At 43.0% G+C, this 21,457-nt stretch overlaps 1 protein-coding gene across 1 annotated transcript in view; it reads right to left on the bottom strand.

Moving 5' to 3' along the window:
• Positions 1–9,220: 9,220 nt before the first annotated feature.
• Positions 9,221–21,457, bottom strand: part of LOC142492226 (vomeronasal type-2 receptor 26-like) — a 100,630-nt gene continuing 88,393 nt past the window's right edge. Inside the window, exon 4 of the mRNA XM_075594896.1 lies at positions 9,221–10,119. Within this exon, the coding sequence (XP_075451011.1) occupies positions 9,221–10,119 (899 nt within the window). The remainder of the gene's footprint in view (positions 10,120–21,457) is intronic.

The following is a 21,457-nucleotide window of genomic DNA, read 5'->3' as shown; positions in this document are numbered from 1 at the left end:
TGTTCGCACGTCAAAAAGTGTTTTGTGAGTTAGGTTTATGAAAAACATCAGTATTAATTTTTAGTGAATTATCAATATACAAGTATAAATCTAAATAGTGTATATGGTGATAATTATAAGTGTACGTGAATTTGAGATTGAAATCATTAGTATTAAGTGTATTAATAAATAATAATAAAGTGGGGACATCACCCTCCCAAATAAACAATAGATCGTCAATAAACCGCCGATAAAATAAAATGTGCTCCCTATAAATGTTCAAATCTCCAAACACGTGGAACGACTCCCACCAACCCATAAAAAGATTGGCGTATGAGGGGGCAAAGCTTGTCCCCATGGCCGTTCCATGCGTTTGGAGATAATGAACCCCATCAAACAAAAAATAATTGTGAGTGAGAAGAAACCAAATTGAATCCAAAATAAAAGCAATTTGTGCATGTGATAAATCAGAACGACTCAAAAAGTGTCTAACAGCTGCCACCCCGTGAGAATGAGAGCTTACAGTATAAAGTGACGTAACGTCCAGGGTCACCCATAAGCAGTTCTTTTTCCAGACAACACATTCAATTTGTTTAAGGAGATCTCCGTTGTCTAAGATGTAAGAAGGTAATAATTGTACCAATGGCTGTAGGAAACAATCCACGTACCGTGAGACACCATCTCCCAAAGAATCAATGCTGGATATAATAGGTCTTCCAGGAGGGGAGACTAATGATTTATGAATCTTTGGGGGATGGTGAAACATGGCCGTGGTAGGAGTGGAGTTATAAAGAAATTCCATATCAATATCATTAAGGATACCCAACATAGAACCCTCATCAAGGAGGTTCCTCAATTCAGCAAGAAATTTAGGGGTAGGGTCAGATTGCAGTACAGCATAGGAACAAGTATCACAAAGTTAGCGTAAAGCCTCCCTGTGATAGTCATCCCTATGCTGCACTACAACCGCCCCCCCTTTATCAGCATTTTTAATAATAAGCGATGTATTGGCTTTAAGATCATTAAGTGCTTTACGTTCACCTATAGTTAAATTGTTGCCAAAGTGAGTATGTGAGGGAGAATCAAAAGTGAAACCCTTATGTAAAAGAATTAAGTCTCGTTCAACGAGACTCTCAAATGTTGACAAAAATTTGCCTTTCATGAATGAGGGGAAGAAATGAGATCTCCTCTTCAAACCCGATTCTCTTCTACCTCACTGCCGGGAGCCAGGTGGTTAAAAACCAATAAATGTATTAATCAAATAAACATCACCCGCAGGGGTAGTGCCACCCACCTACGCGTTTCGGACATAAGTCCTTTAACAAGGAGTATAATCCAATGGGGCACTGGACTGTACTTAAATATCCAATATCCCTGTATTAAAATAATTGAATTTCGCGCCAAAGCGGCTCCTAGCATGACGCGATAGTCAGGGTTCTCGTGCCCGCATGCGCACTGAAGATGTGCATGCGTGCGCCCCCGAGCAACCTCCGTCGCGTCCGCACGTGCCTATCATATTCCTGACTGGGGTGGATGTCAGCCGCACTGCACCAAGCCCCTCCCACCTGCCCGAGGCTCCCGGGTGAAGAACAGAGACCCATGCCAGTGAGCGGCAAAGACACACACTTCCCAATACCCCCCATGGCCATCTGTGCCCCTCCTCTCCTCGGGGGTCATCGCCCGGCAGGCACTGAGCCCGACACCCACGGGCATACACTCACCATCCAGGAACAAGGACTGGTCTCCATGGAAACCTGTCAAAACAATAACAACAAGGCGGGGGAAGTGGCTAAGTCCTCCCATAAAATAGAGACCTGTCATAACAGGGATTGGCACGAACCACAATAAAAAGAATAGCATAAAACAAGTTAATACAACATGAACATTAAATATATAAACTCATAATTTATACATAAAGTCCAGTAAGACCATAATAGAAACAAATAACATCTGTAATAAAACCTCCTAACAATATTATACTAAATTTATATAGAAACATAAATAAAAACTCTAATGGAGGATAGCCCTATAATAGAGGATATATAAATAACCTTCAACATCTTAAGCATTTATTCAGTTAATAGGGTACAGAAATATCTGGTTAATTAAAGAACAACTCCCTAAAGTGCAGGTTATAGTTAAATGCAGGATACATGGATATGTTGCCACCTTAAATATTAAGTTCAAAACTTTTAAGATGTAATAATGACTACTAATTTCATGTGGAAATGAAAGAAGGGGAAAATGGGAAAAGGGAAGGAAGGGAAGGGGAGGAAGGGGGAGAGGGAAGGAGAAGAAGGAAGGAAGAGGATAAGGAAAAGGGGGGGGCGAAGGGGAGGGGGAAAGGAGAAGGAAAAATGGGGAAGTCATCACTTTTTGGAAAACCAACAGAAATATATAAGGATCTGTCAGGAAAACACAATTGAATCAGATAAACAGAACAATTCCATATGGATAACAAGAGTGGACTCCACATAAAGAACGTAAAAATGGCATAAATTCCATTCAACATTCAGACCACAGGGGGCCCGGGTCCTCAAAATGAAGATCCAATAGGCCTCCCTGCGGTCCAAATGATTGAGTCCATCTCCCCCTCGTTCATCCAGGGAAAACTTTTCAATTCCTCTAACTGTTAAGTTCCTAATACTCCCTGATGTACATTCAGAAAAATGTTTAGATACAGGATGTGAGCAATCACATTTTTTTATTAGTCTCACATGCTCCATCACTCTTATTTTAAGAGCTCTAGTCATTCGGCCAACATACTGTAGTTGGCTCCGCATACACGTTAGAATGTTCACGACGTATTGCGTATTGCAATTAATATAAGATTTGATGGGAAATTGTTTACTTGAAGGGGTACTAGAAAAATGTGAAGAGGGTCACATATATTGACAAATATGACAGCCCTCACAACTGAAGGAACCCCTAGTAGTGAAGGTCTTGGTCACTGCATGTGAAGAGGCCACATAACTGGGGGCTACAACGGACTTAATAGTTCTAGCTTTACGGTAAACAAAACGGGGCCCATTTTCTACATATTGGACCAGACTCCGGTCCATACAAAGAAGATCCCAATGTTTGCATATGATCAGTTGGACCTGATGGCTTGGTCTATTAAATTGTAAAATGAATAAAGGGACATCATCCCCGTCCAGTCTTGTCCTGTCTCCAACTTGACCCTGTTTTCTACTACATTTGTTTACAGGCATACCCCGCATTAACGTACGTAATGGGACCGGAGCATGTATGTAAAGCAAAAATGTACTTAAAGTGAAGCACTACCTTTTTTCTACTTGTGCATCTACTGTACTGCAAACTTCATATACGCGCGCATAACTGATGTAAATAACGCATTTGTAACAGGCTCTATAGTCACCCCACTTGCGCACAGCTTTGGTACAGGTAGGAAGCCTGTATTGCAGTTCAGGACGTGCTAACAGGCGCATACACGAGATGCCTTTTGCCTATTGGGCGATATGTCCTTAATTGCGAGTGTACTTAAAGTGAGTGTCCTTAAACCGGGGTATGCCTGTATAATCTACCTTTTTCTTCATTGAGGATTTTCCAGCTCTACCTCCATACGCCAGGGTGCCCTCACTTTGTGGACTCAGTAATACAGTAGCTGTCTATCCATCGCTAACACTTCATTAAAAGTCTGTGATAATTCCTCATGTTTGTATACCCTTTGGATAAATCTTGAGCACAACTCCCCAGACTGACGGACAAAATCCTCAGTATTGGAGCAATTTCTCCTCAGTCTGAGGAATTGGCCTTTGGGGTTACCCTTTATGACTGCCATAAACTTTTTTTCCATGGAGACCTGTCATTTTTCCTAGATGGTGAGTGTATGGCCGTGGGTCTCCGTTCGTCCCTTGGGGGCCTCAGGCGGGTGGGAGGGTCTTATTGCCATGCTGCTGACATCCAACCCAGGCAGTGATATGATAGGCGCGTGCGGATGCGACGGAGATTGCTCGGGGGCATGCGCATGCCATCTTCAGTGTGCACGCGGGCACGAGTTCCCTGATGTGTGCGTCACACTAGGAGCCAGTTTTGGCGTGAAATTCAATTATTTTAATACAGTGATATTGGGTATATAAGTAGGGTCCAGGGCACCATTGTATTATACTCCTTGTTAAAGGATTTATGTCCGAAACGCGTAGGAGGGAGGCAATACCCCGTGGGTGATGTTTATTTGATTAATACATTTATTGATTTTTAACCACCTGGCTCCCTGGCAGTGTGATGCTGGTCTCTTCTTTTTGCATTGGATCTTCACATTAGCGGCTTGACACGCCATCAGGAACTCGTGGAGGCTCAGGAGTGGGTAAGAAACTAGCTTTATTTCTCAATGTTTACATGCAATGAGAGAGAAAACACAATAGTGTAATTATTTTTGTGTCAACTATTGCAGATATAAAGATTTGACATGAGCTTCACCATACTATAAACAGCAGTGGAAGTGTATGTAAACACAAAGTGTGCGTCAAGCAAAGTTCCTCTGGCTCAGATAGCCCGCAGCATACAGCTATCATTGAACTTGATAATTCAAGGTAGGTTATTTATCAACAAAGGTACTGGCAGCTCTGTGTCCCTATTAGAACAAGTGAACATCTAACTCCTCTGCAATACTCAGGATTAAGTATGCAAGTCGCTGCCAGTAAATTGCTTGCTTATTCAGCCGTCCCGCTGCTTTATCACATGGGGACGTTAGCGCTATGGCGTCACACACCAACGCAAGTTTCACGTCCAATAATTGACAGCATAGAACATCACTGTGTCTGGGGTATCCCACTGTAACGCATGCTCACCACAAAGAAGCGCGACAGCAGTGCTGAGGTAGGGAATTGAGTAACACCAACCCACAGCCACGCGGGCACACCTAGAATGTAGATTGGTTGTACAAGCAAGGTCAGGAGTAGGGATGTGAGAGTAGTAGAGGGTACCTGCCATATCAGGATTGGAGAGTAGTGGATCGTCAGGATAAGTAGCCAAGTTCAGGATTGGAGTGTAGGGGATTGTCGGGGTACTAGCCAAGATCAGGACTGGAGACTGGATGATGGTCGTACGAAAGCTGGATCGGAAGTAGAGCGGTGCGGAGTCCAAGGTACATAGCAGGGACAAGCAGCGGCAGGAAAAACAGGCAAGGCAGGAGAAACAAGAACTGAATGCAGCATGGCACAGCGTCACACTAGACTATGCTGAGCAATGAAAGTCTGGAACAAGAGATTATATAAAGGGAGATCCTCCAATACAAAGCCAGGGTAAAAACAGGAAACAGAATCCTATAGGCTGCTGATGCACACAGGTCACAGGACAACAGAAGCAGCTAGAGACACCCAGCTCCCTGCCACCTGAGACATGATAAGACCTGGTCACCCCTGCAGGGCACAGGTAAGACTAGATCTGGCCTGGTGTCTGGGGGCAGAGGGGCGGAGGGTGCAGGGTAGAGGGAATCAGGGGCAGGTGGCATCGGAAAACAGCATGATAGGAAGATCTGCATGTTACTGTATATGCTGTATATATGTATATCACGTGTTCAGTGTTAACAAGAAAAATCCACATTGCAGTACTTTCAAAACAATTGGGATCCACGCTTGCATCGCGTTATAAGTGGATTCCCCAAAATTATTCAACCAGTCAAATGAAGTATTAACAGCAATCTGTACATTCCCTATGGAATCTATTGTTCCTTGAGATCTTACTTCTCTTGTGTTTTCTCTTACAGTTCTCTCTATCAGTACTTTCTACATTTGATTCACCCATATTTGTCTCTGGCAAATCCAAATGACTGTAGGTGCACTTGTAACAAAATGCCTTTTCAGTGTTAATTTTCACAGGAATTTCTACATATCTAAATATAAGTTAAATTCGCTCCGTTTGTTCACCGGTGCAAAAGTTAAGCTCTTTTTGAGTAAACTGAATTGTGCACATGTTAACTGGAACTCAGACAGATTATAGATTCCATTCTCTTTCAGAATCTCCTCTGTGATTTCAACTTTTTCTGCTTGGGTACATTTTTCCCTTTACCTCTCCTCCCCCTGGGACATCCTTGTTCCTCCCCCCTCTGAGCCATGGTAGCGCATCTGGAGACTGGATCCAAAACCAAAAAATAAATTTGCCCATCTCTACTTACTAATTAGCCTATAACACAAGCAATATGTACACACATTTACATTTCTTACACTTTTTCGTGTGATCTTCACAGTTATGCCTTCCAGTCTAAATTTTCCTTACCAGTGCACATATTTCTAATTATGAACTAATATTGAAAATCAGTAGAGAATATTTTGTGGCTTTATTGCAGTTCCAGTATATTGTGTGTTTAGAAGTGAGATTGCACTGTTATAGCAACTAGTAGAAACAACACAATGATGAAGCACAGTAGCTCAGAAAGAAGGAATATCCCCAGTGAGAGTGATTTAGAGAGATGTTGAACAGGTGGAAGAAGAGGTTGCCAGATGCCCCATTGTTTAGGATGAATTAGCACAAATTAAAGTTATGCAGGTTTCAATCAGCTATTGAAACTCAGCCAGGAACTTGTACTCCTAGATTACAGAACTGAGGTTGTTTATGTAGAAAGACTTGTAGAAAGTGAACAATTGTAAGGGATTGATAGCAGAGTAATTACCTCACTAGACCCCAATTTTTTAAAGCTCCTTCACCTTGAATCAGAGTAAAGTCCCATTCATTTGCACTGACCCATAACAGAGTCTGATGAATATGGTAGGCTATGTATCACACTGATGATAAATACAGGCATTTACACAGCGCAATCCTTTCCTTGTGTCAGTGTACAGTACTTAAACTTATAGTTGCAAAGGTTAATGCCACTTCAGGCCTCGTGCATTTAATCAGTATGAAGAAAATGACAGAGATTCCATTTTTAATGCAGTAATACAATTATTGTCTTTTGTATGTTATTGATGTGAATGAGGAAGTCCTTTTAAGTTTTTGAGTAATGGCCAGAACCACTCTAGTTGATATCTGAGTTTTTTAGGTCTGTGTTTAAGAGAAAAAACGTACAAATACTCTATGCCTGCAAATAGAAAGTCTTAATATCACCTACAGCCGGGGTGTGCAAAGTTTCCTACATGCGCCCCCCAGTCTCCTCTCCCCTCCGGCTCGCACACCCCCTCCCTGCACAGCTCCGGCATCAAATGATGTAGCGGGGTCACGGAAAGTCACGTCCGCTGCGTCATTTGATGCCGGGTGACAATGGAGACGCGTCGCTGGAAGAAAGGTAAGTAAACAGTGATAGAGGCCTCGTGTGATCCCCGGCATTTATTTTAAATGCTTTCAGAGGAAACGTGCGGCCCCTGTAACAGCCATGACCACCCAGAAAATCTTGTGCCCTCACTGTGGGGCACGCCCCCCACTTTGCGCACCCCCTGATCTACAGTACCAATGATGTTGCATCTATCTGTTAGCTGCAGAAGCCATCCTGGTCCTTCTGTCATATTGTGTCCAACGGTAACCTATTCTTACCTTGTGAGAATAAATGCTTGTATCTTGGAAACAGGGTCTCTACAGAGGTTAGAGGGATGCGATCATCTCTGAAAGATAATTGCAAGAGCAATTTCCTCCCTCCAAAAAATAGAGACATGTGGACTGTTTATTTAATACAGGAAAATGTATACTTGCTCTGAATTCCTGTTGTTGGGAAAAATAGCTATATATTTTCAGTGGTGCATTGCATATCTGTGGAGGGATCCCCTCAAACCATCACAATTTCCAACAATAAAAAATAAAGCAGATGTAGTCATATTTGTGATGTCCAAAAAGGTCCTTTGACCATTTATTAGTATACAAGAAGACAAGCAATAGAACAACATCTCAGGGTAAAAATAATTCAACCTTTTTCAGGTGTATAGAGATCAAACGTGCAAGATCAGTGTCTTAATACAGGTATACATTTCCCACAATCCAGTTCTAATATGGACAGCAAATGTTAATTATCTGATGTCATTAATCACATCCCTTTAAGTGACGTCAATCATTTCAAAATCTAAACTAGATTAGCCCTCTTGCTTTTGGAGTGCATTGCACAGGTCCGCTCCATTTTCTCCTATGCTCGGCGACCTAATGGTTCAGTCTGTCAGTATTGCTGTGAGGCTTCAGATGCCCTGTCTGTGTACTGATAGGAAGTGCAGCCAGCTCCAACAGCAGCTGTGTGACGTCACTGTAATGGCTGCACAGTGCAGAGAGACACTGATCAGAGGCACATGTGTGTCCACAGGGACTATTTAATCCTCCTTGGATGGACATTATGATTAAGCCTGATGAAGGGGCCAGGAGGACTTGAAACGTTGCTCTATTGCGCACATACTGTATAACAGTATCTGCTAACATTTCCTATCTTTGTGTGTCCTTATCTTTTCTGTGTTGGTTCTTTTTTTTATACATTAAAGAAAAACTTGGTGAGACCAAAAGAGAAACGTACAGTATGTCCTTAATTATTTTTTTGAGTGCTGATCCAGTTTGGTTTTTGTACAGTTATATGCATCTTGCGGTGTGGATGCAGCATCATAGCACATCTAGCTGAATTGTGTTATATAGGGTGAGTGCTAATTCATTCTATTTTTGTATGTAATTAATTTCAAACATCAGTAGACTTGCTAATATGTTATGTTACTACTATATAATGGCTTTCTTAGTCAAAGTAGCATCACAATCATAATTTGTATCAATTATATAAAAACAATCAAATTATCTTTTTGCATTCAGACCTAAATGTTTCAGGTTACACGAATTGCTAATTTGTTTTCGGTGTTGGATAGAATAGTAAATCTATACATATCTAGTATACGTTTAATTAGGGGATATAAGGCAATACTATCCAGAAACAATATTATGAAAATGAAATAGACAGCCCCTCACGCCCATATTTATGACAGCATATCTTGGTCACATGATATGAAATCAACCCAAGGTGAGAGATACCAATGAAAAGCTTAACAACGAATGCTGAATAGTTTTGTCACCACGCTGGTGGCAAACACCCCTGGCACTAAACGTGTTAATAACAGCGTGCTAATTTGGACAATTCTAACATTATGTACAGAGTTTAAAATTCTTAATTAAGTTCCCTCTAATGCAAAATTAAAGCACATTATACTAACCCTAAAAGGAAATAGATCAACATTGTTTTACTTTAGTATTAAGTATATTTTGGTTCCTTTAAGTCATAACTTTCTTTGGAGTATATTAGATGTATATAAGAAGACTCCCACCATAATTTTTAATTTTTTGTGGTTAAATGGGCTTTAGTGTTCAGCTCAGGTCTCATTAGGATAATATAGCACTTGGGAATGAAGATACAGCACAGAAGTCCTGCACTGGAGGACAGGATGGCAAATACCTCCACGGCCACCATGTATTTGCCTTTGGTGCTCAGATATGCTGGGATAAAGGAGACCCAAACACTGCAGAACACCAGCATGCTGAATGTGATATACTGAGCTTCATTGAAAGTGTCTGGTAAGTTCCTTGCTAGGAATGCAACACTAAAGCTTGAGAAAGCCAAAAGTCCCATATAACTGAGGGCGAAATAGAATATAGTGACCGAGCCTTCATTACACTGTAATATCATCTTGCCAACTTCTGATTGGGTGTCATAGTCTTGAAATGGAGGAGAGTGCATTAGCCACACAATGCAAATCACAACCTCACCCAGTGAGCAGAGGAGGACTAGATAGCTGGATACTCTGGTCCCCACCCACCTCCTCAATTTGCTGTCGGGTTTCATAGCATTAAAGGCGATGACAACTGTGATGGTTTTTGACAGAACACAAGACACAGCAACAGTAAAAATAATCCCAAAAGTCACTTGTCGTAGCAGGCAGGTCACCTTCAGAGGACGACCGATGAAAAGCAGAGAACAGAGAAAACACAGCACAAGAGAGGTAAGAAGGGTGTAGCTGAGGTTCTGGTTGTTGGCTCGTACAACTGGAGTGTCCTTGTGCTTGATAAAGATCACCAGCACTGCAACAGTGACAGCAGAAAAGGAAACAGCAAGGGCTGCAATACCGCCACCTAGTGGTTCCTCATAGGAAAGGAAATCTATCATTCTTGGGATACAAGTATCTCTCCTTATATTAGGCCAGTGATCCTCAGGGCACTTCAAACAGTTTTCCATATCTGACAAGAGAAAATAATTACAAATATTTATAACATTACATTTTATGGAAACATTTCAAACAGTTTGCTTTGCATTAGCATCCATACCTCAGCATTAATAACGTGGTATCATTAAACATACAAATTGACAAGGGTCTGAGAACAGATATCTATACTCAATAAGCAAAAAATACACAACATGTTATTAGCCTCAAGCTTTCATCCCCAATGAACAAAAAAGAGCCTGCCAAGGAACCAACTGATGAGGTTGATACATATAGGGGCCTATTCTACTAGCCTTGATAAGTTTGCTGCTACTGTACATCGCTAGGTTTGGAATGTTTTCGCTGAATGGTTTGTCAGTTTAGTTATCATGGTATTCAGAAAGCTCAGTGACCACTCTCAAACCATGAGGCAGGAAAATGCCCAAACCGTGTGGTCAGCAGCGATAAGATCGCAAGCCTCACTCAAAATTCTCCCTAATGCGATCTGGGACAGCTGCATAGAGAGAGCCGCCTCTCCCTGTACATATCTCACATGCGATCGCAGGGTTTTTATAAAAATGTTAATTCTAATGTACAGTATGTGAGCAGGGGGTCTCAAGGAGCAGAACCGCATTGATTTCAGGTCCAGGGACCACTTGCTTCCCTGTAATGGGTTGCCGGTATCTCCTATACATTTAAATGTCCTAGTCACGTGAAGCAGGACATTTAAACATTGTATGGGGATACCGGCACCCAATAACGGTGATTATTACAAAAAAATTGTGATTAAGGCGCTCCTCTTAAAAGTGATAATAATTAAATAAATAAAGTGATATAAACTAAATAGTGATTAAAAATAAAAATGTGTACAATGTGTTTAATAATAAATAGTAGTGATAAAATGCAGCTACAACCCTCTGAAGAGATGGTCCAGTTCTCTTTTTTGCAAGTATCCAATGGGGTTGTGGGGAGCGCAGATGTCACCATATGTAAAGAATGGAGATATATATAGTGCAGTAGTTCTTAACTCAAATTTGACTCTTAAGTAGCAGAATGAAATCTGTGTGGTGTCCCTCGGTAACAGATAAAAATCACACTTAGTGCAACACTGTGAGTTCTTAAAATATAATATATTAGCAGATAAATATCGCACTTACATTTGTGCAATAAGGATAAGGCACATACAAATTAAAGGTGGCTTTGACCCTCTGCTCTTTCTTGCCGCTCGCACACCGTCACGTCACATCCGTCTCTCATCCGCGATCGTCGACGTCACTTCCGGATGCGGGTGAACTTAAAATCGGGAGCCGTGGAGACGGGAGATGCTGGGCAGATGCTGGATAGTGTGCAGGGGCTTGCGTAGCCTACTGATGTGTCACACTTCGCGTTTCGCTTTACAAAAGCTTCATCAGGAGTATAATCTACGGCGCCTCTCTGGTCTAAATAAATATGCTATACTTCATTGTGATTGGATAAAGTGGGAATTGCTAGAATGCTATTGGTCAATTTATTGCATTGTGATTGGGTGATAGGGGCTAATACATAATAATACTACTCTATCTTTTTTTATATAATACAAACAAGTACAACTTTATTGACATTTATACAATCTCATAAAAACTAAAATAAGTTAGTAACCTATACAGAATGGATGAATTAAAACAATTAAATATTTAATATTTTAATATTATAAGAGATAGGGGACTTCCTAACAAGTTGCTATTTATACTCCAAATAAGTGATCATCAATAAATACAACGGGGATATAAATAGGAAAGGAAGAGCAAGAAACAAGAATTAACATTACTCATAAATTATAAAATACATTAATTTTAAATACAAAATAGACATTAACAACAAGGGATACATATTAAAGAACTATAGACACATTAAAGGGTAAATTTAATTTATACCTATAAAATAAATTAATTTAAAAATATTAAAGGTTAAAACTTGTGTAGCCATGTCTAAGATTGGTGTACATATCTCTTTCTCATGCTGGCAGTAAATCTGGTAAGTATGCAGGGCTGCCAGCAACAATCAATGAGGTTTGCCCTCACACCCTGGTGAGGTGTCATATGTCCCCAAAGGAAGTGACAACATGCAGTGTGTTCCCACTTAGTGATACAGAGCATGTTTGTTCTCCGGGGGGGGTGATATAAGACACAGCACTGCCTAAAGTTAGAAGTTCAGTTTCCTGTTGTTGTGCTGCCTCTGTTCAGTGAGAGGCACGTGAAGGTCTGCAACAGTGTTGCAGTGTCTCATGCTAGCTGTGAGTCAGTGAGCATACGCAGCAGAGTTAGAGGAGCTGACAGAGACAGAGCAGCTCGAGAGAGAGATGCAGAGGTAGAGAGAGGAGCTTACAGCAGACAGAGAAGCTGGGGAATCTCTCTGAGAGGATAGGTGGAAAGCAGCTCTATTAGAGAAGGGACCTTCCTAAGGGAGTGCTACAAAGAGATGAGTGGCTGAGCTGTTATCTGTGAGGGGCAGCTGGCCCACATCACCATGCCAATAAAGATGCCCTGTTTGAATATACCTCCACTGTGTGAGTGTGAAGTTACTCAGCAGTGGATGGCACCACCAAGAAGGAGTTCCTCACCAGGACCATCTCCCTGCAGAAGCACAGATCCTGATGAGGTGGAGGAGCTGCACTGGATATAGGTAGAACTCGCACACACTACCTCAGCTGCCTGTCTGGATGACATCCCCTAATACCATCAAGCGGGAGACTCAGGAGCCCTGTTGCCTACAGGTGCACCACCAGACACGAACATGTAATGGGGACTGGTTAGACCACACTGGCCAATGTGAGATTGGGTGGGGGAAAACCCGTTACACTTGAATAAAAGTTTTTAATTATTTTTAAATGAATGCACCAATCTCAATATCTACGTTTAACCCCTTTGGATTCAGCGTTTTGAGGCAGTGAATCCAAAAGGTTTCTCTTTTTAACAATTCAATCGCTCGATTTCCTCCTCTCCAATTTTGAGGAATATGTTCTATCCCTTTTAGAATTAGATCTTTGGGATTGGATTGGTGAGATAAGTTAAAATGTTTAGGGACACTATGTGTGTCCATTTTTCTTCATATGTTCCCTATATGTTCTAAGGCTCTAATTTTTAAAGTTCTAATGGTCTTGCCTATGTATTGTAGCCCGCATGGACATTTGAGCATATAAATCATAAAATCAGTATTACAGTTTAAAAATTGTTTAATTTTAAACTCCTCATTGGTGACGTGTGATTTAAAAATATCTTTGTTCCCTTTTGAACAAAAATTACAGGCCGTAGAGTTACCACATGAAAAAAATCCTTTTGGAAGTTTCAACCAATTTTTATCTTGTGTATCCTCCCTTATTGGTTTGAGGATACTTGGTGCTAATTTTTTGTTTTAAATTGTTTTGCCTTTGTAAAAATTATATTTGGCCGTGGTGGTAATATACTTACAAGTACTGGATCGTTTTGTAAAATGTGCCAATGTTTGTTTATAGCCTGTTTTATTTTATTGGCATCCTTATTATATTTTGTCATAAACGTGGTTGTGAAATCTATTTTACTATTTTTCCTTACAGTATAATTAGAAGCTGTCTGTCAAGCTTATCCGTTCTATCTTTTGCATCTATCATAATGGATTTATTATATTTCTTTTCTTTAAATTTATCCATTAGTATCTCTGATTGCTCTTCATACGTATGATATACGTCACCAATGAGGAGTTTAAAATTAAACAATTTTTAAACTGTAATACTGATTTTATGATTTATATGCTCGAAAGTCCTTGCGGGCTACAATAAGAGGCAAGGCCATTAGAACTTTAAAAATTAGAGCCTTGGAATATATAGGGAATATATATGAAGAAAAATGGACACACATAGTGTCCCTAAGCATTTTAACTTATTTCACCAATCCAATCCCAAAGATCTAATTCTAAAAGGGATAGAACATATTCCTCAAAATTGGAGAGGAGGAAATAGAGCGATTGAATTGTTAAAAAGAGAAACCTTTTGGATTCACTGCCTCAAAACGCTGAATCCAAAGGAGTTAAATGTAGATATCGAGATTGGTGCATTCATTTAAAAACAATTAAAAACTTTTATTCAAGTTTTAACCTTTTAATATTTTTAAATTAATTTATTTTATAGGTATAAATTAAATGTACCCTTTTATGTGTCTATAGTTCTTTAATATGTATCCCTTGTTGTTAATGTCTATTTTGTATTTAAAATTAATGTATTTTATAATTTATGAGTAATGTTAATTCTTGTTTCTTGCTCTTCCTTTCCTATTTATATCCCCGTTGTATTTATTGATGATCACTTATTTGGAGTATAAATAGCAACTAGTTAGGAAGTCCCCTATCCCTTATAATATTAAAAATATTAAATATTTAATTGTTTTAATTCATCCATTCTGTATAGGTTACTAACTTATTTTAGTTTTTATGAGATTGTATAAATGTCAATAAAGTTGTACTTGTTTGTATTATATAAAAAAAGATAGTGTAGTATTATTATGTATTAGCCCCTATCACCCAATCACAATGCAATAAATTGACCAATAGCATTCTAGCAATTCCCACTTTATCCAATCACAATGAAGTATAGCATATTTATTTAGACCAGAGAGGCGCCGTAGATTATACTCCTGATGAAGCTTTTGTAAAGCGAAACGCGAAGTGTGACACATCAGTAGGCTACGCAAGCCCCTGCATACTATCCAGAATCTGCCCAGCAACTCCCGTCACCACGGCTCCCGATTCTAAGTTCACCCGCATCTGGAAGTGACGTCGACGATCGTAGACGTGAAACGGAAGTGACGTGACAGTGTGCGAGCGGCAAGAAGGAGCAGAGGGACAAAGCCACCTTTAATTTTTATGTGCCTTATCCTTATTGCACAAATGTAAGTGCGATATCTATCTGCTAATATATTATGTTTTAAGAACTCACAGTGTTGCACTAAGTGTGATTTTTATCTCTAACCGAGGGACACCACACAGACTACTGTACCTGAGAGGATAATTTCATACTGCTGTCATTTCACTGGGAGAATGTGAGTTTTCATTCTGCTACTTAAGAGTCAAATTTGAGTTAAGAACTACTGCACTATATACTGTATATCTCTATTCTTTACATATGGTGACATCTGCGCTCCCCACAACCACCATTGGATACCCAATAATGGTGCCTGCATCTCGGGAAGCATGGGGTCCCGGATCTCAAATCAATTATGTTCTGCTCCAGAGACCCCGATCTCATGCACTAGTATTAACATTTTTATAAAAATAGCTTAATTACCTTAGTGGGTATTCGCTAAAGCAATGAAGGGGTTAAACTTGAATAGTCATTTTATTGAGAGCAGAGTGGGTGGATGAAGGGGGTAGTAGCTCAGGATGGGTTTTTAAGCCTGCCTGGAAGGTTGCGGGAGGTGTTAACCCTTTCACTACCATTGCGGTTGGAACCGCTATGGTAATGAAGGGGTAACCAGTCCCGCTACCCACCTAGTAGGCCTAAACACATACCTTGGGGCAACTACCTACTCACTCTACCCCCAATAAACATAAATAAATACAACAACCCTAGTACCCTCCTCCTCTAACCTCAACAACCCCCTTCCTCCCCCCAACACATACAGTACAGTAATTGGCAAAATTACTCTTATCCAGATATGGATAATAGCTAATTTGCCCATTCTAAATAAAACATTAGCCAGCCAGCATAAATAGAGTACATAAAACTTGCATTTAACTGTGACATCCTGATGATCAGGATGAGACATCCTCATCATCATCCTCCATGTGCATGTCCTCGGTTTGCAGGAACAGAACAATAAAAAATACAATCTAATTGCCCTAACTTCTTAATCACCTTAGAGGTTAATAGACGCTATAGTAATTAAGGGGTAAACCCTCCCCCCGATACCCACCCAGGAGGCCTAACCACCCACCTGGGGCCACTATCCCATCCTCTACCCATTGATTGGCACAGTGGTACTTCATGCCCATAAAATATGGGAATGATAAGCCACTATGGCAGTCAATGGGCAACAAGAAAAAAAACAACCTCACCAAAAAGGCTCAAAAATAAAATAAATACACAAGCACCTAAATACCAGAAGAAGAAAACAACTAAAAAGCTTAGCCAACACATCAATACAATTAATCTAACACCAAAAAAAATTATGAAATTAATGTAATCCCAAAATTCAACAAGAATACCATTAAATAAACACCTAGCCGGGGGCGTGTCCAGGACGCTGATGAGAACGGTCGGGTAGCAGAGGAGCTCCCTAGACCCAAGCATAAAACTACAAAAGCAGCGCTTTCCCACCCCAAAAAAATCACCACAAAACAGCTCAAAACCTAGAGGAAACCCTCGAGAAGGCAATGGCAGGCAAACAAAAAGCCCAATCGGGCCCAGGAATTGCCCGTTTTCTCTCCCCTTCTCAGAGGAGCTCGGAGGCTGCCACAAGAAGCCAAGATGGCGGCGGCCCCACACCACGCGGGGCCAAGCAAGCGGCAATGGAGCGTGACCGCACCGACACACCACCACCGCAAGACGAAGCCCTAACGCGGGATTACATGCAAGAGCTAATAACATCAATGCTGAACAAGCTACATGCTTCACTCAAAGCGGACCTTAAAGCTGCGGTCTCTGAACTGAAACAGGAGATCTCGGGCCTCTCAGAGCGCACCGCGGAGCTGGAAATAAAAATGGCTGACGCAACACAGGCCCAAGAAGACGCCGCGAACGAAATCTACCGGCTGGGGGCCGAAGTGAGTAATCTTAAAGACCAGATAGAGGACCAGGAAAACCGAGATCGAAGACAAAACATCAGGATCAGAGGGATCCCAGAATCGGTCCTCCCAGCCCAGATTAAACCTTACATCCTGGCCCTTTTCCAATCCGTCTGCCCTGACCTTACTCCAAGTGAGTGTGAAATGGACAGAGCACATCGAGCCTTGGGACCAAGGTCAGATGACCCCAACAGAGCTAGAGACGTGATTGCAAGAATCCACCATTATACAATAAAAGAGCAAATCATGGCAGCATGCCGCGCGCAAGAACCTATCACCCACAAAGAGACCATCTTCAAATATATAACGACCTGTCTAAACGCACGGTGCTCAGGAGAAAAGAGATGCAACCTCTAACCAAACTCCTGCGTGAAAAAGAAATCAAATATAACTGGGGCTTCCCGTTTAAACTGCTGGTGCAGAAAAACGGGAAATACCATACCATCAGACACCCAGAGGATATGGCGCGCTTTGCCAAAACGGTTGGACTGAACCCGCCAGCAGAGTGGGATAAGAACCCCTCCAGAGTCCAAGAACCGGACACACGAGACCCGCCAGCAAGAACATCCGAAAGGCTGGCAGGACAAAGACAAGGCAGAGTCAAGTGAAGACCCTGAAAACTCACCAAACAAGGCCATCACAAAGCGTCTACCAGAAATTAGCTAAACACTCAAACACATCAGAAACCCCCTCCCCCCCCCCCTCCCCTCTCCCCCCCCCCCTCCCCTCTCTCCCCCCCCCCTCCCCTCTCTCCCCCCCCCCTCCCCTCTCTCCCCCCCCCCCTCTCCCCTCTCTCCCCCCCCCCTCTCCCCTCTCTCCCCTCCCCACCCACACCTCCCCCCCCCCCCGCCCGCCACCCCTCTACCTCTCCCCCCTACCCCCTCCTTCACCCCCCAAAGAACCCACAGACCCGTCTGCAAACCTGATCCTCCGCATCAAAGACGGCTGCCGATACCAGCGGAGCGGATGACGTCGAGACGCGGCAGGCGGCCGACCAGAGAGTGAACGTGGCGAGTACCTGGAGGCGGCAAAGCCTCTTACAGCACACCGGAACGGCCGCAGCAATGAGGACGGACGTGCACACCGACAGCCCCGACGCTGAAGCTTAGCTGAGACAGTGTGGAGCCAAGACCCGCCGTCGCGAGGGGAACGCAGGATCCTTTTGCCCCTCCCCTCCCGGAGGCCCCGACAACCGACCGGCCCTCACGGGAGCGGAGGAAGCGAGCACTCAGACGGGAACCCAGGACATCCGGTCGGATCACCCCCTCCGCTTTCTTTTGTCTCCCCCCTATCACCCCACCGTGACCCCAACGGGAACCGTGAGTACTACTGCCTGTATAACACTGCGGCGATCAGAGAGTCACGCCACTGTCGGGAGAACACGGGCCTGCTCCCCCCCCATCCCCCCCCTCCCGGCCACAGAAGGCCTCCCCATGCCTTGACACCCGACCCTCCCCCCCCCCCCAAGGGCCCCATGAGACCCATATCGACATGAAAAGAACTTGGACAATACAAAGATACCCTGGTCTGCGACCCATTCAAACCATGGGCTGCAGACATAAAACTTTAAAATAATTCTGACTAAAAAGAACAATGAGATTCCTAGGGGCGTATATGTTCAATGTTCCAAGCCGATAGCAAAATCTAAGAATAGGAGTCCCTCCTCAATCCCTCCCCCCCCACCTCCCCTCCCCCCCACCTTTCCCCCCCTCCCCACTTTCCCCCCCCCCACCTTTCCCCCCCCCACACTCCCTTCCCTCCCTATCCTCTCTCCCCCCCCCCCCCCCCTCCCTCATGCTGTAGCCGAGACAGGCTGCTGCCCAAGACAGTACTGTAAATGTGCCAGGATACTAGACAAGAGTACTCAGATGTATATGCCAGGGCGAAATTATCAGGTTCTCATACAGATACTGCTGTATGGGTCGTTGTAAGCCTTTGACAGGTTACCTACTGCGCATGGCGAGGCAGGTCTACCATGCTGCATGCCTGGACCACATCACAGTATAGGTAAATCCAGGCTTGCAATGGTACACCTCGGCATCGTAACGCAGGGGGTATCAGTGCGATTGTGATACGCCCCTTGTCAGACCTGTACTGTTGTGTATGTCAAGGTAGATTTGATATATTAAATGCCAGGATCACGTAACTATGTAGAAACAGCGCCGATGTACTACATGCCATGACAATAACGATGTGTAGGTTAAGGCAGGCTTACTATGTAACCTAACAGGAACATTTCTCTGTATATGTTAACCAGAAAGCTGATTGTGTACTAATAATAGACAACGTATATGATACTACACACAATGCATACAGTCCCAATAAAACAGGTTAACCCAGGCTTGCTATAACATACCCCAGGATCTAAGATCAGGAGGCGCTCGCGCGACAAAGTTGTATTCCGTGTCAGACCCATATTGTTATCTATGTTAAGGTAGATTTGAAACATTATATACCAGGGTTATATCGCAATGTTTAAACAAGCAGACCAGATGTATTGCATGTCATGACAATAACGAGATGTAGATCAACGCAGGTTTCCTATGTTACCTACCAGGCACATCCGTCTGTATATGTTAAACCAGAAAACTGACTGTGTACTAGTAGGGGCTGTGTTTAAGAAACTACACACAACACATACAGATCCAATAAAAGGCAGACCTAACCCATAACTACCAACATAGAGAAGAAAGAAAGTTAGGACGCCCCCCACCCTCAACTCCCCCCCCCCCATCCTACCCTCACCACCCGCCCCTGTGCTCCCCGCCCCCCACCGCCCCAGTAGAACGCTGCCAACCGGCCTTAAGTAACCAACAGAGAAATACGCACCCTTATATACCTCACCAAAATGGTAAAATAACCCGAGCCATACAACCAACGTCAGCGACTCCAACACTCATAACCTGAACGTCTCTTTGGGTGCTCACCCTCCCCCCCTTTTTCTTTTTTTTTCTTTCCCTTTCACTACCCACCCCCCCCCCCCCCATACAAGTAAAACACGACGCAGCCTAAAACTGAAACATGACGACAGAAAAAGGGAAAGCGCAACACACTAGCAACCTAGGGTCTGGACCCCTCGGTTGCACGCCGGTCACTGGTGCCGGAACCTCCCTAGATGGGCACACCTGCCCAAATGCCGGCCTTCACTAGGCCTGGCAACACAATATTAGGACCTGAAAAGGCCCTAATCCTATCTGCTCTCTATCCGCTGACTCTGTCCCAGCGGATCTTTAACCACCCTCCCTCCCCCTCATTCCCCCCCCCCCCCCTTCCTTGGCACCACACAAACAACTACCAAAGAAAATATAGACAAGACACATCCCTACCCCATAAACAAAGCAGCTTCCGAAGTAATACATACCTAGGACATAAAAGCAAGATCCCCTCCAGTGGGAAGGGGGAGATCCTGAGTCCTCAAGCCACAACAAAATCACAATGACATCCACAGCCCCAATAAAAATCTGCTCACTGAATGTTAAAGGGCTCCAAAATAATAGAAAACGGAGACTTGCACTCAACGATATGAAAAAAACAGGGGGAGACATCATATTCCTACAGGAGACCCACTTCACATCACAGGACCCCCCAAATTTATTCAAAAAAATATTCCCGACCTGCTTTTTTGCATCATTTAGTAGTAAGAAGAGGGGTGTGGCTATCCTTATCAGACAAGGCACCCCATTTAATCATGTCAGAACAACAATGGACCCAGAGGGTAGATTCCTAATGGTATATGGCTCCCTAGCGGGCTCGGCAATCGTCCTGATCAATGTATACGCCCCAAACGAGAACCAAACAGAGTTTTTACAAGCTGTTCTCGAGGGTGTTGACCCGGGATATCTGTCATCGATGATAGTGGGAGGAGACTTCAATATGGTCTTAAACCCTACCGAGGACAGATCAACCAACATGGGCCCCCCCCGCAAAACCCACTCCCAGATCAAAGGGAAAAGGTTCAGGGAAATCATGAGCGAATTCTCACTGGTGGATGTCTGGAGAACCCAACATCAGGGCCAGAGAGACTACACATTCTACTCAGCACCTCACCAGACTTACTCTCGAATAGACCACATCTTGACCACCAAAAATGTGATGGCGGCAGCCATAGAATCAGACATTGGCTCAATCACATGGTCAGACCATGCCCCGGTCACCTTGACTCTGTCAGTCCCCTTTGAAAAAACAACAACGTACACCTGGAGACTGAACGACTCACTACTAAATCACCCAGAGATCGAGAGAGAAGTCAGATCCTCACTTAAGGACTATTTCTCCCTCAATATGGGAACAGTCTCCTCTCCAGCAATCCTATGGGAAGCCCATAAGGCAACGATCAGAGGGAAATTTATTTCCATCGCATCCCACAGGAAAAAAGCCCGCCAAGCGCTAATCAAAGAACTCGCAGAAAACATAAAAGCAATAGAGCTAGCTCATAAAACACATCCCTCAAAAAAAATATACAAGTCATTAATAGATGCTAGAACAAAGCTTAGACAAACCCAGCTGGAGGACGTTGAAAAGGCCCTCAAATGGACCAAACAACTATACTATGACAAAGGCAACAAAGCTGACAGACTCTTAGC

Source organism: Ascaphus truei, chromosome 4 (genome assembly GCF_040206685.1).
Source record: "Ascaphus truei isolate aAscTru1 chromosome 4, aAscTru1.hap1, whole genome shotgun sequence".
NCBI classification, from domain to species: Eukaryota; Metazoa; Chordata; class Amphibia; order Anura; family Ascaphidae; genus Ascaphus; species Ascaphus truei.
The sequence above is the reverse complement of the archived record's forward strand: the minus strand, read 5'-3'. Positions and strand labels throughout refer to the sequence as shown.